The following is a 26972-nucleotide window of genomic DNA, read 5'->3' on the forward strand; positions in this document are numbered from 1 at the left end:
TGGATAAACACAGATTGTTCACACATTCACCTGTTAACGGAAAACAGGATGGTTTCCAGTTTGGAGATTTTACAAAAAGTCTGTTGTGAATATTTATGTATAAATGTTTGCATGAGCATATTTTTTCAATTCTCAGGTAAAAAACATAAATCTGGATTTCATAAGGAGAGAATTTATTCTAAAGGATTGTTGTGGGGTGTGGAGGGGACTATTGCAATAGGGAAACGTTGCAGCATGCCTACTCTCGGGCTCCCCATATGATCAGCAAGTGTCTCAGAAGTTAGGCAAGTGGCTAATCTTGTATAGGGAGGAATAAACTTGGCTAGAAATAACTACTATGGAAAAGTGGGCTGAGCAGGAGTGTCACAATCCAGCAGGTCTTACCCTGAGGACAGCCTGTTGTCACGAGGGACTCCCAGGAGGGCTGTGGGTTGCCACAAGCTGCTGGTGGGCCAAAGCTCAGGGGCCTGGAGGACAGAATCTGAACCAAAGTTTGGTTACAGGCAGTGTGTTCTTATTGATGCATGGGGACAAGCAGTCCAGCTAATCATTTATGACGCCAAGAATAGGAATTTAGAGGGTCTGCGTCTGGCCGGGTCATGGATGAACAAGGGAGCATCTGGGAGTCTTATCCAAGTTATATGGAAAGTCACTGGTTCTTTCCAGTAGGGTGTTTTCTGGAACCAAAGAGTGGCGGGATTCCTTAACCTTCACTATTTCTAGGAGCAAAAGGCAAAGGTAAAATTCAATACTGTCGATCGTCACAAGTGAAATGGCTAGATCCTATGCTAGGTGTATGTTTAACTCTCTTCACACACTGCCAAATGGTTTTCAATCGTGGTGGTAACTATTTTATGATCCCATCAGCAGTATACAAGAAGTCCCAGGTCCTCCACACTCTTGCCAAGACTTGGTATAATCAGTCTTCTTTGCCCATTCTAGTAGGTGTGAGATGGTGTCACATTGTGCTTGTAATTTGCATATCCTTAATGATTAATGATGTTGAGTATCTTTTCATGTCTTAATTTTCTATCTGTATATCTTTTTGGTGAAGTGTCTGTTCAAATATTTTGTCCATTTAAAAAACTGAATTTTGATTTTATCAATGGACTTTTAAGTGTTCTTTCTGTATTCTGAATACAAGTCTTTTATCAAATATATGCTTTGCAGATATTTTCTTCCAGGCTGTAACTTATCTCTTCAGAAAGTCTTTGGGAGCTATGGCTTAGTGACACGCTTTTGCCAGGTTCTCCTCAGCGCATCCCCCTGGTCACAGCCACCCCCACAGGTTCCATTTCTGTATCTGTGGTGACCTCCTTCTGCAAGTCAGGCTGAAGTCCCAAGCTCCTGACCCATGTCTCCAAGTGCCCACCATGCCCCATGCAAAACAGAGCTCACCATCCTCTCCCCAGACCTGCTGCTCTTCCAGAAGCCCTGTCTCCATGAATGGCCGTGCACCTACCCGGCTAGAGAACCCCAGGAGTCGGCCTTGGACGTCCTTCCCACTTCCACCTCCTGTCATCCAGAGCTGTCAGTTCTTCCTCCTGAACATCTCTGGACACTCACCTTCTCCCCCACACACCGCCATTATTCTCACCTGCACCACTCACCCAGACACCCTTCCTTCCTTACAGGGGTGGCCAGGGAAAAACTTCTCAAATACAAGTCGGGCACTCAAATACATGCCGGCAAGGACCTTCCAGCGGTCTCCTGTGCACTTAAACAAGATCCAGACTCCATCGTGGGCCAAGTAAACCCCTTGATGATCTGGTCCTTGAGTAATGTGGGGGCCTCTGGCCCAGAGCCCCTCACACTCTTCAAGCCCACAGCTCAAGAGCTAGCTGTAGCTGTCTGTGGAGTTCAGCCGCTGCTCCCTGCGTGCCTGCCCTCTGCCGGGGATGGAGCCTCGTTTCCTCTCTTCCCCACCTGCGCCCAGCAGTGCAGGTGAAGGCCGGGCTGCTGAGAGAGGCTGGGAAACGCTGGGCTTTGGGGTCAGGAATGCCAGCGCCACTACTCACTGCCTGTGTCGCCCTGGGAAAACAGCTCTGGCCCCAAGTTCCCCGTAAGAAAAACAGGGGCAGTGATCTGTCCCCTCCTCAACGACCTATGTCACAATCGGAAGCCACAAATCTCTACCAGCCAGCACGCTGCCTTGGTCTCCTCCACCACTTTCCCCAGCAATGAGAACGGCGCCAGGCCCAGAACGGGGCCGACACTGGGTGAGGCCAGCAAGGCGTTTAGGGAAAAACTTTCGGGCAGCGCCCACTCTCGGGCTCGAGCCAGAGCAGGGTAGCGAGCGACTTCGGAGAATATGCCGGTCGCCGGGCTACGTCAGGAGCCTAAGAACCACCAGTAAACGCCTGCCTAGCGTTGGGCCCGCCCCTCAGGCCCCTCAGGATTGGCGCCCGGCTTGTGGCCATTGCCTGTGACGTCACCGGACGCGTCGGCTTTTCGCTGGAAGGATCCGGCCGGGAGGCTCTGGGTTCGCTGGGGCCGCTTCAGTTTCCCGGCTGGTCGCAGTCACTGGTGCCAGTGCTCAGGCGCCCGCCGCCCTTAACCTTCAGCCCCGGGAGCCCTAACTGGGCGCGAGAGGACCGGCTGCCGCCGCCAGGTAAACTGGGCCTGGCTGGATCAGGCCAGAAGGGTGTCCATGGAGCGCGTCTCCAGCCGAGGGCAGAACTGGAACCGGTCCCCAGCAGCTTAGTGTGGAACCGTGTGAGCGCTCACTCACTGCAGCGGACGGAGCTGGGCATATAGAGAAACTGGGGGTTTCCAGGCGAGTGGACTGTGGTTTGGGATCCCACGTGCACAACCCAGTCTCGGGCTTTGGAAGATGGGGGCTGCTGTTTCCACCTCAGGTCACCGCCCCTTTGCTTACGGACTCTTGCAGAGTTGGATTGAGCTCGGGCTGCGTGACATAGTGGTTGCTGCAGAAGCCCCAGGGCCACTTTCTGACTGGTACCTTGGGCACGTGTCTTCGCCCCTTTGAGAGTCAGTGCCCCATTCTGTAAAATGAGGGCGCTCTACCTGAGGGGATTGCTGTAAGGTTGGAATGAACCCGCATGTGTGTCATGTGGGAAGGGCGCAGTCAGTGTGGCCCGGGGTCCTCTTGGAAAGCAGGTAACCAGCCTTGTCCCTGAGGCAACAGCCAGAGGGTGCCTGTAGTTTCCCCACTCATGGCTGTTAGCATTTAGGGCCTCTGAAGGATCTCCTGTGGAGGTCCCTGCTTCTCACCACAATCTTTAGGGCCTTTGAAGGATTTCCTATGGAAGATCGCCACTTCTCACAACACTCTGGGTTAAAATATCGTTGGGGGATGGGGGCTGAAGCTAGATTTTCTTATTTGCATTATAAGCTCTGAACCAAGGACTTCAGTGTCATCTGGACTTGGATTCATATCTCAGCTCCTTCCCCTCCTGTCTCTAGGACTGCGTAACCTTGGCCAAATCCCTTAGCCTCTCTAAGCCTTAATTTTTTTCATCTCTAACTTGGGGCTAACAGTACCTACCTTCCACAATTGTCAAGAGTTAAATCTGGCATTGTAGGTAGAGCACTTAATAGTTGGCATTCAGCATCAGCCGTTACCGTTATTTCTGGGTGTGGGGTGTGGAGTGTCTGAGCGTGTGCAGTTTGGCTCGAACCACCTTTTCACAGTAGCACAGCTGGTGCTTGTGTAAGACAGCAGGGCAGGGAACTCAAAGCCTCGGTTTTCTGGTCAGATTGGCGGGCCACAACAGTGGTGACCTAAGTCTAAGGAGTCTTTAACTGAACAAGGCAGATTGAATCATCCAGGTGAGGACCAAGAGGCTGGGGCTCAGGTGCCTCCACACTTTTGGGCATAAAAGGCTATACAACCTTTACCGTAAGAGCAAGGAGCAATTCAGGGAAGGCACTATGTGGTAAGGAATAGAGGCCAGACTTGGATTAAGAACAAAACAAAAGGGCAGTGTTTGTCTTTAAGTGGAGCCTTGGACTCAAAACAGGACCTGAGCCCTGTGGATAATTTTTTTTTTCTTGAGGTGTAGGTGCTCTGTCACCCCGGCTGGAGTGCCACGGCATGATCTCAGCTCACTGCAACCTCCGCCACCTGGGTTCAAGCAATTCTTGTGTCTCAGCCTCCCTAGTCGCTGGGATTGCAGGTGCCAGTCACCACTCCCACCTAATTTTTTACATTTTTAGTGGAGATGAGGTTTCACCATGTTGGCCAGACTGGTCTTGACCTCCTAACCTCAAGTGATCCACCTGCCTTAGTCTCCCAAAGTTCTGGGGATTATAGGTGGGAGCCACGGTGTCCAGCCCTTGTGGATACTTTCTAAGTGATTTGAGGAGGAAAGGCACAGCCATGTTTCCTGAAGTTAACAAGCACTAAACTTTCCCAAGTAGTGAAAAGTCAAGGCCCTGCTTCTGTCATTCGTTCATTCGGCAGAATGTCACTGAGAGCCTTCTGTGCAGCAAGCACAGTGCTAGGCAGTGAAAGAGACAAACATGTCCCCTGGACACAGGGAGGAGATGACCAAGTGATGCCTGTCAGGCCCAGACCCTGCTGTTTGTCTGCAACCTCTTCCCTTAGGCAACTTGTTCTCTGTCAGGAGAAAAGAAATAATTATTATCTGGAGAGGCAGGTGAGGCACTGCTCCTAGAAGACTGGGACAGCCTGGTAGAGGGTCTAGCTTGATCATGTGACCATTGGAAACCATTTTAAGTAGGAGGTTAACAGGAACAGATTAACATTTAAAATCATCTGCATATGGCCGCTGTGAAGCCTATTTCACCAGCAGTCTCTTGCCCACGCTGTGCTGCCACTCAGCCAATTCCTGGTTCCGCTCATTCAGCCCAGTTCAGCTCATATCACTTCCTGAAGAAACTAGATAAGAGTAGGGGCCCCTGATCATCTTCACAGCACTAGTCCTGATAGCTGAATCTTAGGTCGGTTGTTAACATCTGTGACCTCTGCAGGGAGAATGGCAGGGCTGAGTTTGAGCTACATTGTTTCCCCAATGCCTGCAGCAGAGCCAAGCACAATGGGAACTTTCAGAGAGCACCGGTTGAAGGAATCCTGGAATCCCTGGGACTTAGTGCCTAGCACATAGTAGTTGCTCCTCTAGAAAAGTTTCACCTTATGAAGTACAGCAAGGTAAAATACAAGCCTGGACCACTTCCCATGTGGTATGCAGGGAACAGTTGTTGGGGCAAAGGGCCTGGGGCTGTAGCCCTTGGAATTTCAGGGATCCTGATGATGGCTCTGGGATCCTCCGTCTCATGGATCCTGCTTTGTTCTTTGCAGGCTCTGATGCTGGTCTCTGGTAGAAGAAGGGTGCTCACAGCTCTGATGCAGGCTCAGAAATGGCCCATTCAACCATCCAGAGACATGAGACTAGTGCAGTTCCAGGCACCCCACCTAGTGGGGCCTCACTTGGGCCTGGAAACAGGGAATGGTGGAGGAGTTATCAACCTCAATGCCTTTGACCCCACACTCCCCAAAACAATGATACAGTTCCTCGAGCAGGGAGAAGTCACCCTGTCAGTGGCAAGAAGGTAAGTGGGCAGCACCGCCCTGAAGCAGCGGCCCTGGTCCCCCCGCACTCTCCCGCCCCATCCCTGCTCTGGGAAACAGCACCAACAAGTAGCTCTTTTGCAAGTGATCAGAGTAACCCCACCTTTCCTTTCCCACCTGTTCTCTTTAAAGATGCTTAGAAATCTTATTTAACAATATCTTCAATTTTCAGAGGGGAAAACTGAGGCCTAGGGCAGGTGATTAACCACGCAAGGCCATGCATTTGGTGCTGGAACCAGGACTCTATACTTCATCATACTGCCTCCTCTGGGAGTGGAGTCCGTGACTGACAGGTCTGGGACTAGGGGTCCTAAAAGACATCTTATGCAGCTGGGGATGTGATTTAGACTCCTGGATCCTGCAAGGAGAGAGGACTGCAAAGACGATTTCTACAATCCAATTGTTCCTGGGTTTGGACTAGATTAGGTGAGAGTGTCCCTGAAGCCTGGAGCCCTGTAGAATCTGGTCTAAAGAGTTGATGAACAATAAATTAAAAACACTTTAAAGATGTCATTTTCATCTATTAAAATGGGAAAAAATACAAATATTTCCCAGCCCCAGTATCATTAACTGTATGTTCCCATATTGCCATATTCTTTATTTTTTTAATTACATTTTAGGTTTTGGGGTACATGTGCAGAACATGCAAGATAGTTGCATAGGTACACATGTGGCAGTGTGATGTGCTGCCTTCCTCCCCTTCACCCATATTTGGCATTTCTCCCCATGCTCTCTCTCCCCAGCGCCCCCCCCCCACTCTGTCCCTCCCCTATTCCCCCCAGTAGACCCCAGTGTGTAGTGCTCCCCTCCCTGTGTCCATGTGTTCTCATTGTTCATCACCCGCCTATGAGTGAGAACATGCGGTATTTCATTTTCTGTTCTTGTGTCAGTTTGCTGAGAATGATGTTCTCCGGATTCATCCATGTCCTTACAAAGGACACGAACTCATCGTTTTTGACTGTGCCACATTTTCCCAGTTCAGTCTATCTTCGATGGGCATTTGGGTTGGTTCCAGGTCTTTGCTATTGTAAACAGTGCTGCAGTGAACATTCATGTGCATGTGTCCTTATAGTAGAACAATTTATAGTCCTTTGGATATATACCCAGTAATGGGATTGCTGGGTCAAATGGAATTTCTATTTCTAGGTCCTTGAGGAAACGCCACACTGTCTTCCACAATGGTTGAACTAATTTACACTCCCACTAGCAGTGTAAAAGTGTTCCTATTTCTCATATTGCCATATTCTGCAAAGATTGGAAACAACCTCCATGCCCCTCATTAGGGACTTAGGTATATCTCTATAGAGCAGTAATATGCAGCCATAAGAAAAACAAGAGGGGCCGGGCGCGGTGGCTCAAGCCTGTAATCCCAGCACTTTGGGAGGCCGAGGCGGGTGGATCACGAGGTCAACAGATCGAGACCATCTTGGTCAACATGGTGAAACCCCGTCTCTACTAAAATTACAAAAAATTAGCTGGGCACGGTGGTGCGTGCCTGTAATCCCAGCTGCTCGGGAGGCTGAGGCAGGAGAATTGCCTGAACCCAGGAGGCGGAGATTGCGGTGAGCCGAGATCGCGCCATTGCACTCCAGCCTGGGTAGCAAGAGCGAAACTCCGTCTCAAAAAAAAAAAAAGAAAAACAAGAGGATGCTCTCTATGTATTGTTACATAATGTTAAGGAGAGATCCCCAAAATCAGTTGTTTTTTTAAAAAACTGTAAATAATGTGCTATCATTTGCGTACAAAAGGGTTCTAGAAGAATATCCATAGAGTAGCAGTGAAGAGCCAGGGGAATGGGGTAAATAGAAGGGGAAAGGGAAACCTTTCCATGTATTCCAGTTTGCATCTTTTGAATTCTCTTACATGGACATGAGTTACCTAAGGGGAAGAGGAAATCGACACTGGATAAATAACAGCCCTGCTCTGATATCAAAGGACAATAGCTGGGCTTGATTTTCATGCTGACTCTGATGGTTGATAGAGCTAGGAAATCATTTCAAAAACCAAACCTGTAGCTGCTGCAGGATCTGCCCAGCCTGCCGGGGGTTTGCAACCTGTTCCCAGCCAGGCCGTCTCACTTGCTCTGGTCTCTACAGAGCCTTGGCTGCCCAGTTGCCAGTCCTACCACGGTCGGAGGTAACCTTCCTGGCTCCAGTCACACGGCCAGATAAGGTGGTGTGTGTGGGCATGAATTATGTGGACCACTGCAAAGAACAGAACGTGCCCGTGCCCAAGGAGCCCATCATCTTCAGCAAGTTTGCCAGCTCCATCGTGGGGCCCTATGATGAGGTGGTCCTCCCACCAGAGAGCCAGGTCAGTGCCTCCCCACTGCTCTCCCTAGTCACTGGGCCCACCACAAGGGTGTTCTGAGCTCAGTATTCAGCCTACTGGAGCCACCTCTCTCTCAATAGTGCATTCAACAGAAACTCTAGGCAATTATATACATAGTAATAACACTGGCCTTGGAAATAAAGTTAATGTACATGTTTTCCCAATTACAAAAGCAATACACCTTCACTGTAGAAAATTAATAAAATAAAGATAAATATTAAAAAATTACATCACCCATATTCCCACTGCCCAGGACTCACAATATTAATTTTTTTCTGTCTTCCCAGTGTTTCTCCACTCCCATATATGTTTATACTGTGCATATACTTACCTTTAACTTAAGACTGCATCAGAAGCAACTTTTCATGTCATTAAATACTCTCCCTGACGTGTTTTAGATTACTGTGCAGTTTTCTGTTGTACAGGATAGTTTATATTCCCAAGTATCTTACAGCTGGGTAGTTGTTTCCAGTTTTTGTCTTCTATAAATAAATGTTACAGTTAACATCCTTGTGTAGAAAATACTTTGCATGTCCATTAAAACATTATTATTTCATTTGAATAAACACTTAGAATTTGAATATGACAAACTATAGGCAATGTTTCAAAACTTTTGAGGAAATCTGCTAATTGGCCTTTAAAGAAATTGTAAAAGCAACTTACATATCCATCAGTAGTGTACATGCACTTACTAACACTGGTTACTTTTTCTCTCAAATTTTTATTTTAGAAGTGTCTTGGAAATTATAGAAAAGCTGAAAAGATAATACAGTGAATGCTCATATACTTTTCACCTGGTTTCACTGAAAACGTTTTGCCATATTTGCTTTCTCTCCCTTGCCTTTTCCCTGTCCTCCAGATGCAAACACATACTTTTTTTTCTTTTTTGCAGGGGGTAGGGTGGAGGGGACCTTTTAAAACACATTGCAAATATTAAGACAATTTAGTTATAGAAACTTAAATAGGCATCTTCTAAGAATAAGGACAATAGCTTTCATGACCATTACCACCATTATCGTAACCAAGATTAACTTGAATAATATTTAATATGAAATCATATTGTCCCAATTCCCAATCGGAACTACTGCTGACTGCCCCAAAAGTAACTTTTTATTTGGTTAGTTTATTGCTTGCTGATCAGCCAAGCTACACACTGTGTTCAGTTGTATATTTTTAGTGGTTTCAATCTAGAACAGGATTCCGTAGACTATTTTTTTAAAGGGCTGGATTAGTCTGTTTTCACACTGCTTATAAAGACATACCTGAGACTGGATGATTTATAAAAGAGGTTTAATTGGACTTACAGTTCTGTGTGACTGGGGAAGCCTCACAATCATGGCAGAAGAAAAGGAGGAGCAAATCACCTTAGGTGGATGACAGCAGGCAAAAAAAGAGTTTGTGCAGAGAAACTCCCGTTTTTTAAAACCATCAGATCCCTTGAGATTCACATTCACTATCACGAGAACAGCACAGGAAAAACCTGCTCCCAGAATTCATTCATCTCCCACCGGGTCCCTCCCACAGCATGTTGCAATTATTGGAGCTACAAGATGAGATTTGGGTAGGGAAACAGAGCTAAACCATATTAAGGGCCAATTAGTAAATGTGAGTCTTTGAATGTCATATGGTCTCTTTTGCAACAATTCAGTTCTGCTGTTGCAGTGTGAAAACCACCAGGGATGATACAGAAATGAATGGTGGGGTTTCAGTCAAACTTTATTATGGCAGACGGTGAACTGGCCATAGTTTGCCAACTCCTGACTTCAAACAATCCCCCCCTGCCCTTTCCCTGAAGCATTCATTTGTCTCATAGCACATTTCACATGCTGGGTTTGTCTGGTGGTTTCTTCATGATTAGTGTCAGGGTAAGCATTTTTATCAAGAGGTTTACAAAGAAGACATTATACATTTCCCGTTGCATTCCACTGGAAGGCTCATGTCAGTGGTCCCAGAATTTGACCACTTGGTTTACCTGATGTTCACTCGGTCCCTCCATTATGAAGATGCATGTCCACTTTTGTAATTAATAATCTATGGGTGGTAGTTTGAGATCACATAAGTATCTTATTGTCCCATGGCTTCTCATCCAGGGATCCTGCGGTCATCCTTACCATCCTTCCCGAATCCATTATTGCACTGGGGGATGGAGAACAATGACTTGACTTTTCTTTTTTTGTGATGGAGTCTTGCTCTGTCACCTGAACTGGAATGCAGTGGTACCATCTCAGCTCACTGCAACCACTACCTCCTACGTTCAAGCAATTCTCCTGCCTCAGTCTCCCTAATAGCTGGGATTACAGGCGTGCACCATCACACCCAGTTAATTTTTTTGTATTTTTAGTAGAGATAGGGTTTCACCATGTTGGCCAGGCTGGTCTTGAACTCCTGACCTAGGTGATCTACCCACCTCAACCTCTTAAGGTGCTGGGATTACAGGTGGGAGCCACCACACACCCACCAAGGACAATGACTTCTAAATCATGCTTTCTGTTTTTATTAACTGGTATTCTATGAAAAAAAGCTGCCTCCCTCATTACTCCTTTGTTTTCAATATCACTGTGAATTCCTTGGTTTTATTCAGTTGGTTGTAACCCACCATTTACATTCTTCAGGTGACCTCAATTTGGCCAGTAAGGGACCTTCAAGTTTTTCCATCCCCATCGCTTTCAGCATGTATTTGCTTTCTGGCCAAGACATTCCAAGCTCATCATGTACTGTCTGTCTTGGACCTGGAATTAGCCATTTCTCCCAAGGAACCTGGTGCTTCTTAGTGGGGAGGGGTATTAGAGACCAACATCTGGATGTCAGGTGTACTTAGCTATACCAACTCTGGTTATTATCATTAGAGAGAGCTGCCAATTTTAAAGCTAAATATGTGAACTTTGTAGCTGTATTTCATGAACTATGGGAGAGGCTGAGCATTTTTCATGTTTTATGGCCATGTGCCTTAACTTTTTGTTAATTGTTTATTCAAGTCCTTTATGGAATGTCAATCATTTTCTTACTAGAGCAAGTTAATACATTAAAGCACTTAGAGTAGTGCCTGACACAGTACGGTGACATAATGCTAGGTGGTATTACTTATTTATCCTTTGTCACAAGTATCCAGAGTGACTTAAACTCAGACCCCTGGACACACATGTTACTCTTCTGCAGTCACAGTGGGGTGGGGACCTGTGCCTGCAATCCCATGATGCTGCCTGCCACTGCCCAAAATGAATGTATAGGTCTGTAAGTCACACCTCCCTTGTCATTCATGTGGCTCTGGTTCGTGGTGATAGCAAACATGGGCTGGCAGCCAGGCCATACTGACAGAGATCCACAGTGTGCAGCCTCTCAGCATAAACAATGGGCCCAGAAACCACTGCGGCTCATTGCTCCTCTCCCACCCTACAGGAGGTAGACTGGGAAGTGGAGCTGGCCGTGGTCATTGGAAAGAAAGGCAAGCACATCAAGGTGAGGTGGAAAGGGTGGGCTCCCAGGCCAGAGTGCAGCAGAAGCCCCAGCTCCTGCCTCTCCTAGTGCTGACCTCACTCACCAACACACGAGTGCCAGCTGTCCCTGACACTAGAAAGTGGTCAGCCTCCTTGCTCCCTGACGCTGCCCTGCCCTTCACCCACCTTCAGCTGGCTCTGGCTACTAACATGGGATAACGGCTTTGAGATCCTTTGCTATAGGGGTTGGTGTCACCCATGATCTCACCTCCTGTATGGCCAAATCCCCTGCCCCCATAGGCCACAGATGCCATGGCCCATGTGGCCGGCTTCACTGTGGCTCATGACGTGAGTGCTCGTGACTGGCTAACAAGACGCAATGGGAAACAGTGGCTGCTGGGAAAAACCTTTGACACCTTCTGCCCTCTGGGCCCTGCCTTGGTGACCAAGGACAGTGTAGCAGGTAGGTCCCTGGTTCTTGCCCCCTTGTGCCTACTACTGTACAGATGAACAGCACTGCAGGGAGGAGTGTGGGTTCAGGTACGTGTGCACCTGCCCTCCCTGGCTGCCCTTTCACTGCTGACTCCATACAGGGCAAGTTTCTTATCCTCAGCCATGAGTTCTTCCATGGGCTTCCTTCCCAAGCCCCCTAGAGGAAACTCAACTGCAGAGGATAAAACTGCATGCATGAAGTAAATTACAAAGAACACTGAGCTGATGGGTGGATCGGGCTTCCTGTGGCTGCCACCATCTGGAACAGCCTTTAAGTTGAGCATCATGGAGCACAGCTCTCGCAAGGCCCAGGCATTTTCCACAGTACAGGAGACGAGAGCCAGTGCGACTCACCCAGCCACTGTGGAAACAGCAGCACTGACCACACATAGGAGAGCGCACCAGGACAGAGGCAGTGGCCCAGAGGGCAGAGTAGCCTCTAAGGCACAGACACCCACAACGGTGGTGGAGGTGGGGGGTTTCCATGTGGGCCAGCCTTGCCAGGATGCTGAAAACCCCAGTGCCTCAGAGCACCCCGTGCAGAGTCCTTGGCAAAGTTAAATTGTGTTTCAGCTGCTCTTCTTAAGGGGGTAGAACACAAAGACCACCAGCAAAACAGTTAAAAGTGCTGGTTAGCCAGGATGCTCTCACAGTAATGCATCCCCTGACAGCTTCCCTGTCACTGCTCATGCCATCACCTCACTTCTTTTTTCTTTTTTGAGACAGTCTCGCTCTATTACCAGGCTGGAGTGCAGTGGCGTGATCCCAGCTCACTGCAACTTCCGTTTTCCAGTTTCAAGTAATTCTCCTGCCTCAGCCTCCCGAGTAGCTGGGACTACAGGCACGCACCACCATGCCAAGCTAATTTTTTGTACTTTTAGTAGAGACAGGGTTTCACCATGTTAACCAGGATGGTCTCGATCTCTTGACCCTGTGATCTGCCTGCCTCGGCCTCCCAAAGGGCTGGGATTACAGGTGTGAGCCACCGCGCCCAGCTTTACCTCACTTCTTTATAGATGCTGAGTCTTTTTTTTAATCTTTTTATTTGAGGCACAGTCTCACTGTGTCACCCAGACTGGAGTGCAGCGGTGCTATCTCGGCTCACTGAAGCCTCAACCTGCTGGGCTCAAGCGATCTTCCCGCCTCACCCTCCTGAGTAGTTGGGACTACAGGCATGCACTACCGCACCTGGCTAAAGTTTTTATTATTTCACTACATTCTTCAGGCTGGTTTTGAATTCCTTAGCTTAGTCCTCACCTGCCCTGGCCTCCTAAAGTGCTGTGATGACAGGCGTGAGCCACCACGCTTGGCCCTGCCAAGTCATTTTTGTATCTACAAGTGTCGTCCTATACTGTAGACAGATGCCCCCCCCCCTTTTTTTTTTTTCAAGACAAAAACCCTAGCCAGTTTTCTCTCCCCCTTCAGAGTCTGGAACATCTTCTCAGCTCATCCAAGTGACCACTGCCTGGTGCTCTTGGTGGGGATACAGGGAGGCCTGAGAAGGCCAACGTCTATACAGAAAGTTCTAACGTAGAGCACTGAGTCAGTGTAGGCACAAAGCCTTTTCACCTGGCAAGTCACGAAGGCCCCCTACAGTTGTGTTTATGAAATATGGGGGGTCGAGGGGGGAAAAGGGATAACTCCAAGGTACCATTTTTGCATTTCAGATCCACACAACTTAAAGATCTGCTGCCGAGTGAACGGGGAAGTGGTCCAGAGCAGCAACACCAAGCAGATGGTGTTCAAGACAGAGGAGCTGATAGCCTGGGTCTCCCAGTGAGTGACGGCCTGTCCTGCCAGCCCCGCTTCACCTGCCACACATGGGGAGGCTGATGCGAGCCCTCCACCCTTGGCTGTGGCCACCTCAGTCAGCCCCTGGTTTCACTGGGTCCTCTTGCTTTGCTCCAGGTTTGTCACCTTTTACCCAGGGGATGTCATCCTGACTGGGACGCCCCCAGGTGTTGGTGTATTCAGGAAACCTCCTGTCTTTCTCAAGGTAGGTTAGCGAAAAGGAAAGAGAGCAAAGGCCCCGAAGACCTGGCAGGCTTGGCTCAGACTTGAGAAGTACAGGCTTGCGTGTATGTATGTGTGTCTGACAGAAGGGCTGACACCTTCATGGCCTCCTGCTCTGTTGCAGAAGGGGGATGAAGTCCAGTGTGAGATTGAAGAACTAGGTGTCATCATCAACAAGGTGGTGTGATGACTCCTGCACAGGCCCTCAACATAGGAGGGGGGCATTTGCTCCCACTCAGCCTAGCCCAGGGAAAGGCCCAATGCCAGGTGTGGGCAGGGGCCAGCCCTGCAAGCCTCTTCTTCTAGGTAGAAGGGAGAAAGACAACTCTCTTCAATAAACTCGTCTGGCCAAAGCAGCAGCTTGGCTTCTACGGTTTGTCTTCTTTTGAGCTTTCTTTCATGGGAAAAGATGGGGTAATTTTGTGGGACTGGGAAAGAGGAGAGCAAATAACACACATACACATATGCCGAAAAGATACTGCTGGGCTTGGGAAAAGACCACACGACCAGTCCCCTTGTTTATTATGTCAAAGGAGGGAATGGCAAGGGACAACCAAGCTCTGATTTTATAGAGCAGCTAAGGGTCTGCAGCCTCCTGTCTGTCTTCTGGCTCTAGGACACAGCTATGTTCTGGAGCTGAGAAGTCTCAATACGGGCTCCACCTCACAGTTCTAGCTACAAATGAACTGCCGGATGAACTGTTCCAGTTTTTCCTGATTGTCCCGGCTGGCAAAAGTAGAAGACAGGTGGAGCCTGGGGCCTGCAGGGCTCGGCATCTGCTGCAGAACCTGGGCCATGGAAAATAGGCCGTGAGTGCCCTGTCCACAGGGCCCAGGGGCCAGGCCTGTCCCCCAGAAACCTGTCTTGAGACCTCTGGCCCCTTAGGCCTCAGTGTTTAAGTACAAATGCTGCCTCAAAGCAGCCCCAATACCCCACGATGAGTCAGTGATTTGGAAAACCAAGAGGTAGGAAAACCATCCCACCTTCTCAAACCCATCAGCACATCTATTGCTGGAAGACACCAGGTAAACCCCAGGGTATTAATGAGGCACCATCAGGCCATCCCTGTGGGGTGATGGGACATAGCTGGGTTTTCCTGAGCAGCTCTATCGGGGTGGGAGCAGGAGGACAGGAAGATGGTGACATTGGTTCTTACCCCTAGGTCTCTGAAGGTCCAGATAGCACTGATGGTGAGCTTTGGGTCCACACACTCTGGAAAGAAGACAGAAGTGAAGGCTCTAGGTAGGGAGCACAGGGAGCCACTGGGCACAGGCTTCTCTCCTCTCGTTTAAAGCAGCAGCTCAGGGAGGGATAGAGCTCTGATTGGACAGAAGACCCTCTGTACTCTGCAGCCATCATTCCTAGAGTGGGCTGTCACTGTCCGGCAGGGGGCAGCAGCCACCAGCAAACACACCCCTGCCTCCAGAAAGCTTCGGACTTCCCACCCAGAGCCTCCCTCAGGAAGAGGGGTAGCAGCTCAGCATTCAGCCATGCCGGGGCTGACTACTTGGGACTCACCAAAGATCCCTTCTTCATGGGCGGTGGCCTGGAGGAACTGAAAAAGCTGCTTTGTGTAGCCAGACTCTGCGGAAGAGAAAAGACCTAGACCTGGGGCCCCGCACAGACACAGCCTGCCTGGAGGACTGCAAGGGAAGAAGGGCCTCACCAGTATCGGGCAGCTGGCCCTGGTGGAGGAAGGCTGCAGCCTGTGCAAAAGCCTTGAGCAGTGGGCTGAGCAGGCGGCAGAGGAAAAGAAAGAAGTCTGGGCAGCGCAACTGTTGGCTCAGCTGGAGGGGACAGGTGGGGGTGAGTGCAGCTCACCACAGCCTCCCTACCACATCCCTCCAGGGGCAGCTGCTTCCAACACACCCTGAAGTACCGGCCCTCGGCCTCTTCGAAGTCATCACTGTCACTATCAGTAAAGTCCCCACTCGGTTTCCACAGCAGCCTTCTGCTCATTCGCTGTCGCCCTGTGTCACAGGCTGCTCGGGAGCCTGGGGTCTAGGGGCCATGGAAGCATTGTTCTCTGACAAGCTGGCCAGAGATCAACCCTATACCCCCAGACCAGGCACATGCTCTGACAAGCTGGCCAGAGATCAACCCTATACCCCCAGACCAGGCACATGCAGGTGAATCCAGTAAAACCAGACCTAGAGAGCCCAAGAGGATGCCCAGAGCCATGCCACACCACAGCACCTGCTGGGCCAACTTGCAGAGTCAGAGGAAGTGAACACCCACCCTCAGTGGCAGCAGCCCTGTGGCCAAGAAACGTGAAACAGGAGGTGTGCAGAGAAGCTCAGAGGCACACAAGCCAGTGCTGTCCAGAGAGACGTACATGGGCCCAGGGCATAGGTGGCCATATCCCAAGGCACAGGGCGCAGAGGTGTGAGCTAGGCTTCCCCACTGCAAGGCCAGGGGCTTCCCACCCCCACAGCACACACAGGCCAGAGGAGGAGCCTGGGGCAGCTGGCACTCAGGGTGGGAGGCTGGAGGAGGCCAGGCCCCAGGCAGGGGTCTTACCTCCCCTGGCCCTGCCTACCTCCTCAGCAACCAGGAGCCCACATTGGATGAGCCGGTCGAGCACCTCCTGACAGTAACAGTAGGAAGACTGGCAGGGCTAGGGAGAAAAAGGGACCCATGTGGCCTCAGGCAAGCCAGGCACATGGGTGGGGGCCTAGCCAAAGGCAGGGCAAGGCCAAACCTACCACCCAGGAGATTTCAGAGGTGGTGCTTGGGCAGGGATGGCCATTCCTACCACCAAGAGGGGAAGGCCTAGGACCAAGTGGGCCGCAGGGGAGGCCTGACCTGCAGGAGCAGCAGCTCTTGCGGCAGCAGATGCATCAGCAGCAGGATCTGGCGGTACAGCTCGTTCTGGCTCAGCAGCTCTATGCCCTGCAGCTCCCAGGGCCCCTGGGGCGGCACTCTGCCTACCAGCAGCCCCCGCACCGCACAGGCTGGGGGAGGAGGGACCGTTATGAGGAAGGATCTGTTCCCTTAACACCTGCACACACATCCCACCTACCCCTCAAGACTCACCGCCCACAGCCTCACTCAGGAAGACGGGCAGCAGCTCAGCACTCAGCCGTGCCAGGTGCGCAAGGCCTGGGCCGGGCCGTGGCACCACTAGCAAATCCCCCCGGCGGATGCGTAGCAGAGCCACATGCGCCCGCAGCAGACTCAGAGTGTGCTGCAGTAGGCTCCGCAGCTGACCAGAGAAGCCTACATCAAAGCCACGCAACAGTATCTCCTCCGTCAGCCAGGAGAACTCTCCCAGGAGCTGCGACAGGAACACGCCCTGGGTGGGCAGAGCAGGGATGATCAGGAGGGCCATACCCCACCCAGAGTTCCCCACCATATTGTACCCCCTACCTTCTGGTGCTTGAAGAGCAGCAGTGTCGCCATGATGGCCGTGCTCATCACGGCAGAGCTCGCCACACTGGCTGGGGTGGGGCGAGGCAGGACAGCGGGTGGAGATGCTGGTCAGGCATTGAGGTCCAGCAGCTTGATCCCTCCATTATCAGACATCCCCACTCCACCCCAGGGAGGGGGAACATATGCCCAGAGCAGTGAATTTATCACACAGAGGCAGAGAGCCAGGCCAGGACCTAGGGGCCCTACCCTGGGTCTCATCATGGGGCCCACACACCAACCCACAGCCTCCACCACACAGGGGCACTAGAGAAGATACTGATGGATCTCCCTATAAGGGCCCTCTGCACAGGCACTGTGCTAAGCCCCTTACACATATCATTCCATTCAGTTAACACCATCCCCATCCACAGCTAGGGAGACTCTGCTCAGAAGGCAGGGCTGAGTGTGGCCTCGGGAAGCAGCTGCAGCCTCCTGTGCTCAGGCCATCATCTGTGTCCATGCAAGTAAGTGCTCCCTCATACTGGCCCTGACTGCCCTGCTCCTCCTGCAGGAGAAAGGTTCCATTCTTCTTCAGATGTCCCCAAGGTCCCACAGAAGGAGGGCAGCTCAGGTGCAGACACTCACTTGGAATGAAGGACCCTGGAAACTGGCTGACCCAGAGAGAGGGGACAGTTCAGGGACCCACCCCCAAAGGCCCAGATCTGGTTCATCCTCACCACTCAGGACATGATGGCTCAGTCTCCTGACCAGGAGCTGGTCCTCTTCCTTAAGGGCCAGGAGGGGCCCAGTTATGGGGGTCCACTCCTGCTCCTTCTCAGTGTCTGGAACAGCAGTACTGGGACAGAGACATAGATCACAGAATGAAGGCACCAACCTAAAAACAGTTGTGGGGAAGCCCTGGGCTTTCTGAAAGGTGAGGGTGTCCCCCCCATCCCAGCCCCAGGACAGAGGATAGCATTTATAATCCCCAGCCCCTTCCAGGCCTCTGTGCCATATCCCACACTCAGACTGTTAGCAAGGCGAGTGCCTGGAACTATTCTAGATCACCCCAGGATATCTGGTGAGGGAGGGCTGCTAGTATGTTTGTGTCTATGGAGGATACATAAGCTGATGTTGACGGGTTGCTTGCCTCTCCCCTGAGACCACACGCTCCCTTGCCCCTACCATTGGCCCAGCAAGATGGGCTGCAGTAGCTGCTCCAGGGTCTGCCTGCTGCCCCAGCAGCTTCTGGCACTGATGGTGTATTCCTGCCCAGGACAAGGCTATTAAGTGACCTGCTCTGGCCCACCAGGAAACTTGCCCACAGCCACTAGAAGTAGGCAAGGCTATCCCTGCAGTGGCTTTGAAGGCCAGGCTGCCAGGAGGCTCAGGACAGACCCCCAGGTACTCCCAGCCTTCCCCAGCTGGCTCCATACCTGCAGGGAGAAGGGCTGAGCTAGGTGCACCCGGGAGCAGATCTGACGGCTGCAGCCCAAGTGGCTGCAGAGGCTCCGCAGGACAGCCAGAGCTCCTGTCCACAGCCCAAGGGGGGCTGAGGCCTGCAAGAAGGGAGAGGATAACTGTACAGCCTCACCGGGGGCACTGCTCTCAGTGGACATCAGGGCTGCCCACCCCATCCTGCTCTCCAGGGGTATCCTCGGGTCCCAGCCTGCTCAGTTTTATCTCAGGCCACACTGGTGCATTACCTTGCCCTCCCCAAGTTCCTCTTTTCTTATCCAACAAACAGGGAAAATCCCTCCCTATCAAGGTCTTCAGAGGATGAAATGAGATGATGGCAATAGCCCTGGCAGGTGCTGCAAGATGACTATAGGGATGATTCCTTTGAAGCCCCCGCAGCTCTAAGAGGGACTCAGCCACAGGACACAATATTGTGCCTTCTCTCTGGAGCTGCTGTCCACCTAGGGGCCCCTTGCCTTATCAGCCTCTGCCCAAAGGGCTGGAGGGTCTCACATTCTCACATGGTATATGTCACATGGTGCATCCGGAACCACATCATAGGTGACAGCCACTGGTACCAGCAGAGCATCTGGGATGATGCCCACCTGGACTGCCCTTACCACAAATCCCAGCCAAGCCTGGCCCAGGGCTGACAGCCGTGGCCCTAGGGCCCCAGGAGGTTCCTCCAAGAAGATGAGCAGGGGCTGCCCACTGACCAGCAGCTGATCTATGACCTAGAATAGGAGGGGACAGAAGGGGTGTTAAGGCCAGTGCAGAAGCAGACCCCTGTCCCCTTAGCCTGGCCCATATATAACCACTGGGGGCACTCACCTCCTGGACCACGGCCCTTGCAAGGAGCCCCTCAGAGCTGTCCAGGGAGAGGTTGGCCTCTGAGGGCAGGAAAAGCCCCCCAAGCTTCCTCAGCAGAGCTCTGTGCAACATAGGGCAGAGCCTGATAAGGCAAGGGGCTCTGAAGATGAGAATGAATAAAGGGCTAGTGAGAGTCCCGGCTCCCCCAGGAATAGACTGTGTCCTACTTGAATACCCTGTGGCAAAGCCATGGCCCCAGGGCCTGTGGCTGACCCCTCCATCTAAGCCCCACAGGTTAGACTGCTGTGTGGCTAGGAACAGAGAGGCCAGGAAGAGGGCCTTTGGCAGGGAGCTGCCGCCAACACACCCCAATACACACCCCCCATCCCAACCTGCAACTTCTCCCATGTGTGTCTAGAGACACAGGGTTTTTACCTGAGGGAAGGGGAGCAGGCACGGGAGTCCCAGGCCACACGGAGCACACCCAGGCCCTGGGAGAGCAGCACAAAGGGCAGCAGGATCCCATCCAGGAGGGTTTTGTGAGTAGAGAGGAGGACAAGCGGTGAACCCTGCTCCAGGGAGAGCCAGAGGAAAGTGCCAGCCTGCCCCACTCTGAGGACACAAGCAGCCAAAAACCCAGGGCACCCCTGGAGGAGGGAGGGTTCAGCTGAAGAGTTCTTCCTCTGAGCACATTTCCCAAAAGCAAAGGAGCCTTTCCAAAACTTCTAAGGTAACTGCACTGACGCACTGATGCACTGACGTAATGGTTGTTAAGACCATGATGAAAAGACATTAGAGGAAGCCCCATGGGAGCAGGACCGTGAGACATAAAGGGAAGGTCGGCAAAGAGCAGTGGATTTTTCCCACCAGCTGATGGGGAATGCGCTGCTGTACAGCTGGGAGCAGAGAGGCCAGGAAGCAGGACCAGATGGGAGCTACTCCTGACTTAAGGGCTTGGCCCAGCCTCTGCTCCTCTGCTTCTCTGCTCCTGTCATCCCCATCCCAAAAGAGGGCAGGCCTTACCGTCTGGGCGGCCTTGTGGACCATCTTCATCTGACCCTTGTGGAGCTGCACATTCAGGAAGACGCAGTTCAGAAACCGCAGCAGCGCCCAGCTGAACAGCCTGGGAGTGACACCGGGGTTGAGGTGCAACAAGGGCGAATCTCAGCCCCATGTCACCTTGGAGGGCTGCCCAGTGTTCCTCTAAGGCAGGCCCCATCACCATCATCATTTTACAAAAGAGGAAAGTAAGGCTCAGGGAAGCTACAGAACTGCTTCATGGTAGAGAATACTAAGAAGAAGCAGTGCTGGGACTGTAAGTTCTGACCCAGAGTGCATGCCCACCAGATGCTGCTACTCTCCCAAGACCTCATGGTGCAGCTGCCTCACATCAGAATCAGAGCATCTGCCTCCATTTAGTCTAAAGGACACAAGAAGACCAAGCCTCTCCCCAGGCCAAACCCACCCTGGTCTTTGCAAACTGCCAGGAAAGGTGGAAGAACAGGGAAGAATTAGTGATAGAAAAAGGAAAGGGGATAACTGCAGGGGGGAAGTCCCTGGTGGGCAGGCAGGTGGGGTTGTCCCCCCAACTCAACAGGAGGAACAGCTCTATTTATTTTTGGAGACAGGGTCTTGCTATTTTGCCCTGGCTAGAGTGCAATGGCACCAACTTGGCTCACTACATCCTCTGCCTTCTAGGCTCAAGCAATCCTCCCACCTCAGCCTCTCAAGTAGTTGGGACGACAGGTGCACACCACTGTATCCGGCTAATTTTTTGGAGAGATGACATTGCCAGGCTGGTCTATTTTGCCTAGGCTGGTCTCGAGCTCCTGGGCTCAAGCAATCCACCTACCTTGGCCTCCCAAAGTGCTGGGATTACAGGCCTGAGCCACCACACCGACCTGGAACCTTTAATTGAAGACAGACACATAGCTGTATGTAGCAGGGAGGTGTGGTGGATAAGCAGCAGGTCCCATGTGATGGCTTTTATCTTTCTGTGAAGCATTACATGGGGCATCAGTTGACAATGGGTAAGTCCAAAAAGGAGCCGGCTGGGTGGGAGCCCTGGAGAGTGCCCTGTGTCCCTTTGACATTTGCACTTAGCAAGGAAACCAGTCCACTGTTGTGTTTCTCTGGCAATGCTGACCTGCTCAGGTGCAAAGAGAAGGCAGACAGCAGGGAGTTGTGCCCATGACTCTCTCACAAGAGCATTATTAGCACCCTGAGCCTGGAAACTCAGCTAGGCTCGGAAGGAAGGAAACACAGAAAGGGAGGCTAATGGCTGATGTCAAGGTAGGCAGATCAAGGGAGTAGAAATGAAATGTGAGCCCCCAAGCCTGGCTCCTTTTCCTCCTCTTGGCCCTGGCTTACAGTCTCTTTGTCCCCTTCCTGGTATTCTGTCTCAGCCCTGCTCCTTCCTTCTCCTAGCCACGTGTATCTGTTTACCCCTTCATTTCCCTGGAACAGTGCCCTGCATCTAACAGAAACTCAGACCTGTGCTGGGGGAATGTGAGGCGGTGGTGAAGGCAGCCACAGTTCCCTCTGGTAAACATTCTCCAGCTCCCCAGGAGGGAAGTCCAGCACTTCCCCAAGCCTGGCCAACACCCACTCTCCAGAAGGACCCCAACCGAGGGGTGAGTGCGCCTCAGCACAGTTACCTGACCAGGAAGGGCCAGGGTGGGGCCTGGATGTGACCCAGGATGCGCTGTACCTCTTTCTTCACAACGTCAGGCACCTGGCCTTCCCCAGCACCTCCTGGAACCTTCCCTGAGAGAAGGTTCTGTACCCTGTGAGGGGATTGGGAGAAGTGGTATCAGCTAGGGCGGGGCTTCACCCTCCTCTTTAAGGAAGAGTCCCAGGCAAAGCTCATGCTCTAGAACCTGTGCCCCAGCCTGCCCTCTCAACCACCCCTACCTAGTGTCATTTTCATCCCATTCAGGATCCCAGAAGTGCCAGCCAGACCCCAGTGCTTGCCTCCTCACCCAGTGCTTTCCAGGATCTTCTGTGGGGTATCCTGGCAGGAGGGGATGTGCTGCTCCAGGGACCACAGGAAATAGCAGAGCCTCCGAACCAGCCAGCCCCGAAACCTGGGAACAACTCCCAAAGCAGGAGGGAAGATCATTCAGAGAGGGCCCACCTCCAGCAGGGCTCACAGAGGGCTATTCAATCAGAAAGGAACCATACCCTAGTCTCATGTCCCAGGAACACCTGAGCAGGAAGAGGAACAGCCTACTCACCTGTGCCCCATTCCCACCCCTCACCCTGCTGAGTCGGGTACAGGTTCACAGCCTGACACATGGTGGGCAATCCATACATGCTCACAGAAGGAACTGCAAGAGAGCTCCAAGTGCCCCTCCCTGCAGACTTCTGTATGGAACAGAGGACGGGGCCCCTCTTTTTTTTATCACAGGAAGAAAATGGCCCCTAAACTCAGGGCCCCAGAAGCCCTGCACCAAAGGGGCCCTGTCCCCAACCCTGCTCCACTCTGCAGCTCTGACTACCTGGTGTTCTCCTCCTTCACCAGAATCACATTGCAAAAGCCTAGGTCCCTTATGCTTCTGTGGAAGAGGGAATCCTGCCAGAGAGGGAAGGAGATAGCATGTCCTGGAGGGCCACTGCAAACTGGCAAAAAAGAGCCGCTGTGCTGCCCCTCTGGTCTCTGCCTGGTGGCCTGCTAAGTCTTCCAGGAGAAAAGATTACAGCACAATATTTCCCAAAAGGTGTTTGATCCTAGATCCTGTGCTGGCCCAGGAAAAAGGGGCCCGTGCTCAAAACTGAAATGCCATATCCTGTACAGAATCACCCTCTTTCAGAGTGGCATAGGAAAGTCTCCAAGAAGTTATCTTCTTAACAGCAGACAGCATGAAGCCCGGGTCTTCATCAGAAATCTGGGACCCCTCACCACCATCACATGGCATGAACCAAAAGAGTTCTCCAAGTATGCACCAAGGGCTGGGGAAGTCTGAGTGCGTGATGTCCCCACAACTGAACAACAAAACTCACACAGGCATGATGAGACCCCAGCCCTCACGACACACCCTATCACCACCTAGGCCCCTCTGCACTTCCCCCACCCAACTCTCCCAGGCCTGGGAGCTAGCCCAACCACACAGCCAATACCAGTGCATCCATTCCCCTGAAAGACAGAAGCAGAGGCATGGGACAGGGAAGAGCCAAGCTCGGAGGGACACAAAGGAAGCAGCTTCCCAGAGCTTTGGCTCCCAGAACCATGCTTCCTGGTTGGGGCCCGGCCCTACTATCACTCACCCAGCTCTTGGGGGTGCAGGTCTGGCAGCAGCGACCCACAAAGGGACGATACTTGCCCAGGAATGGGGTGACAGCCTCCAGCTTCATCCCAAGGCCTGAGGACCACAGGCTAGTCTGGAAAGAGCAATGAGGAGAGATGAGAGGACTCAAAGTCCTTGGCAGGAGAAGGGGAAAGATGGACTGAAGGAGGCTCTAGGAGTCAGGGGCACAGCAGAAGGGGTAGCAGAACAGAGGGGATCTGAGGAATGGGAGGAGGCACACTACCTCTCGGTCATTGGGGCTGCTCCTTGGTTTGGTCTGGAGTCTGCTTTCCAACATGGTGGCAATGAGAGCCTATATGATTCGGGAACCAGTCACCTCTGCCACTCTCCTTCTCTCCACAGAAACCTGAGCTAGGAAAGGTGCAAGGATGGAGCCATATGGAATCTGAGCCATAATCCAGGGATTCCTGGGGTAACTGCAATACCCCACTCCCAGGACAGACATCACTTAGGCCATCAGCAGTGAGTAGAACTTAGGGTGAAACTAGGGGCTGGCTCAGATCAAGGCCCCGCCCCACACCCAACTGGTCCCACCAAGGAGCCAGCTGTCCTCAAAAGGTCTCACAATGTCCAGGTCAGGGGCTGCCTAAGGCCAACGTGAGTGGGACTGGTTGTCTTACCATCCACACCCATCCTGCCATCTGCTAGCACAGATAGGGGCTGTACTGGAGATGCTGATTCTTTCTGTGCAGAGAGAACGAGTAAGGGCTGGATTGGCAGGAAGGAGGCATAAAACTGCCAAGGAGGACAAAGACCATCACCATGAGGCCACCAGGTCCTACTCAGCTGCCCTTTCCCTCTGCACCAGGAGATACCCCTGTAACCATCCAAACATTATGGGAAGGTGGGCTGACTAACAGAAGAGGGACAACTGGGGGTCAGAACACAGAGACCTACTCACAGGGAATGAGCATCTAGTCGGAGACAATCAATCCCCTCTCACATGAACTTTCTCCTCAGAAGAAGCCACTTGTACCTCCTCAACCACTCCTTCCCACCACAATATTTCCCTGAACTAACAAATATCTGTGTTCCTTAAAACAGCACTGAACCCCTTCTGACTCAAAACTTGGGGCCTAAAAGCCCCTCTTCCCTACTTCCTAGCATGACCCTGATGAGTAGGCTGGTCTAATCATATTTCTCCATCCCCACCGCACGGTGATCAGGCCCACCTGGGAGCCTCTTCTCCCTTCCCAGCCACCCACCCAACTCTGCACAGGGCTCTAAGTCCACGTTGCTTCTGGTACACCCTCTAGGCCCTCCCTCTCATCCTTGAATTCCCCAGCCCAAGCCTCCCAGGCAAGGAGCCATACAAAGCCCTCTTCCAGGGCTACAGTTTACCTCCCTATGTGATCAGAGTGTCCTGAGGGCAGAGGCTCATCTCTGTATGTCCGGCTGTCTGCCCTCAGTGCAAGAGGGGCCCAGAAGAGCCAGCTGACCCACGGTAACTTCCTCCCAAGAATTCCCCAGGCATACTCCTCCTTTCCCGAGTCAGCTCACTTTCAAGCCATGAATCCAGACAGTAATGGGATCAGGATTCCTGCAGTGCCCAGGGCTGGGGAGCCGTGGGAGGCTCATCCCAAAGGCACTAGCTATTTTGAAAATATTTGCATAGCCCCGTTCACAGACACATGGTACAGGAAGGCTACAAACACAGGCCTGTGGCGAGTCCTGCCTACTTTGCAAGGAGGTGTCTGTCCCCTAGCTTCAGATCACCCCCAGTGCCCATATCTAACCCCGGTAGGTCTCTGCTAGCTTTACCGAAGCAGAGTCAAAGCCAGGGTGAGGGGTAACCCCCATCTTCCAATTAACTCAACGACTAAGCTCAGGATTCCTATGGCAGAGGCTGCAAACTGGCACCCCAGGGAAATTCAACTCATAGATATATAGAGAGAGACAGATAGATATAGATATTTGGCTATACAATATGCTAAAACATTATAAATTAAAACGTACATTAACACCAGAGGGCTTGAGATACACACACACACACACACACACACACACACTTCCTTTTTTTAAAACAAGGTTTCCGGTCGTGGTTGTCATAGAAAAGGCTGAACTCTGGCATCTCTGAGCACACACCCCGCAGGGCCCAGCTGCCCGCCACTGTCCCTTTAGCCCAGCAACAGGACCCCTCCCCTTTGCCTCCATCTTGATTATCACTGATGCCTGGCCTTGTACACATCTGGGCGTTCAGCCCTTGATCAAGGGTAAAACTCTAAACCTGCCCCCATGTTTGGAATGCCTGTGCCCTACAGAGAGCCTGGAACATGGCCTCGGCGCCCCACAGTCCCCGCCCAGGGCCGCTCAAAACTCTGCTCCCTCACCAGAGCCATGGCGGGCGCTCCCAGAACTACGTCAAGATATTCGCAGAGCACCTGCCCCACGTCGGGTCCCGGATGCCCCCTCTGGATGTAGGGGAACAGGATGCCAAGGACGAGGCAAAGCGGCGCTCTCCACCACCGCCCCCAACACCACGCCCCAGAGAGACTCATTCCCACCACAGGCCCCGCACTGCCAGCGCTCCGTCCCCTTCAACTCCTGCGGGGTCCTCAACAGGCCGCTCAGACCAGGCTCCTGGAGCACGAAAGCCCCTGGATGGTCCCGATCGGGGTCTGACAGGGCCTCGCCAGAGAGGGGCCATTGCGAGTCTCACCTCACACCAGCCGCCAACTCCCGCCAAAGAAGCGGCCCCGCGAAGCCTCTGGAAGGCGCGGACCCACCTCCCTGCGACCAGCTCAAAGAAAGCCCCGAAGCCAATTGGGAAGCGCGGCTGGGTCGGAAGCCCCGCCCCACGCAGCGTGCCCTCGTAGCTGGACGTGGTCACCTGACCCGTGTTCTGGGCGGGGTCTGTTCCTCTTCTCAGTCAGCCCGGGCTGGCGGTGCGAGGGTGATGATGCAAGCAGCCGCGAGGCCCCGGATGACCGAGCCTCAAGCAAGAACTCAGGCCATCTTCTGATAAGGAGGTTCCCAGGGCTCACTCTCCTCGAAGCAGGGGTTTCGCAAAATTCCCAGTTGGAGACGTTTAGCAGAAAAGATCGTCAAGAGCCAGTTGCAGTCATGAAAAACAAGTCAGCTCCCCCCGCCCAGGGTCATTTCCTTTGTTCGTGAAAACCCTAGACCTCACTTGGGGACCTTCCGCAGCCTCGAGGTGCCGAGGTTTCAGCTGGGCCTGTGGCCAGTGTGTTCGTCCGTGTGGTTATTCCATTAACACCCGAC

The 26972-nt window shown here is 52.2% G+C and overlaps 2 protein-coding genes across 18 annotated transcripts; one reads left to right on the plus strand and one right to left on the minus strand.

Moving 5' to 3' along the window:
• Window positions 1-2445: 2445 nt before the first annotated feature.
• Window positions 2446-14196, plus strand: LOC144579209 (oxaloacetate tautomerase FAHD2B, mitochondrial). Its single transcript, XM_078348577.1, has 8 exons — window positions 2446-2611; window positions 5285-5535; window positions 7651-7867; window positions 11282-11341; window positions 11620-11782; window positions 13479-13587; window positions 13720-13807; window positions 13949-14196. The coding sequence occupies exons 2-8, from the start codon at window positions 5291-5293 to the stop codon at window positions 14009-14011; spliced, it is 945 nt and encodes a 314-aa protein (XP_078204703.1). The 5' UTR covers window positions 2446-2611; window positions 5285-5290; the 3' UTR covers window positions 14012-14196.
• A 102-nt stretch (window positions 14197-14298) lies between these two features.
• Window positions 14299-26515, minus strand: LOC118142871 (glycerol-3-phosphate acyltransferase 2, mitochondrial). Of its 17 annotated transcripts, none has more exons than XR_013526270.1 (23): window positions 26410-26515; window positions 23974-24101; window positions 23710-23823; window positions 22944-23017; window positions 22425-22529; window positions 22101-22229; window positions 20467-20566; window positions 19879-20012; window positions 19465-19603; window positions 19155-19367; window positions 18612-18734; window positions 18361-18443; window positions 17913-18031; window positions 17194-17264; window positions 16861-17119; window positions 16630-16778; window positions 16364-16441; window positions 15975-16079; window positions 15694-15825; window positions 15491-15611; window positions 15343-15408; window positions 14981-15036; window positions 14299-14612 (listed from the first exon to the last, which is right to left on the minus strand). XR_013526270.1 is itself a non-coding variant. In XM_078348567.1 (23 exons), exons 3-23 carry the CDS (start codon window positions 24025-24027, stop codon window positions 14496-14498), a joined length of 2436 nt encoding a protein of 811 aa, XP_078204693.1. In that variant the 5' UTR covers window positions 24028-24096; window positions 24371-24434; window positions 26410-26515; the 3' UTR covers window positions 14299-14495. The 17 variants fall into 17 exon arrangements, 15 of the variants coding, with proteins under 15 accessions (XP_078204693.1, XP_078204692.1, XP_078204697.1 ...); XR_013526269.1 differs by having other exon boundaries at window positions 16063-16141; XM_078348567.1 differs by lacking the exon at window positions 15975-16079 and adding an exon at window positions 24371-24434 and having other exon boundaries at window positions 23974-24096.
• Between the last annotated feature and the right edge of the window lie 457 nt (window positions 26516-26972).

This window comes from Callithrix jacchus, chromosome 14, assembly GCF_049354715.1.
Source record: "Callithrix jacchus isolate 240 chromosome 14, calJac240_pri, whole genome shotgun sequence".
Lineage (NCBI taxonomy): Eukaryota > Metazoa > Chordata > Mammalia > Primates > Cebidae > Callithrix > Callithrix jacchus.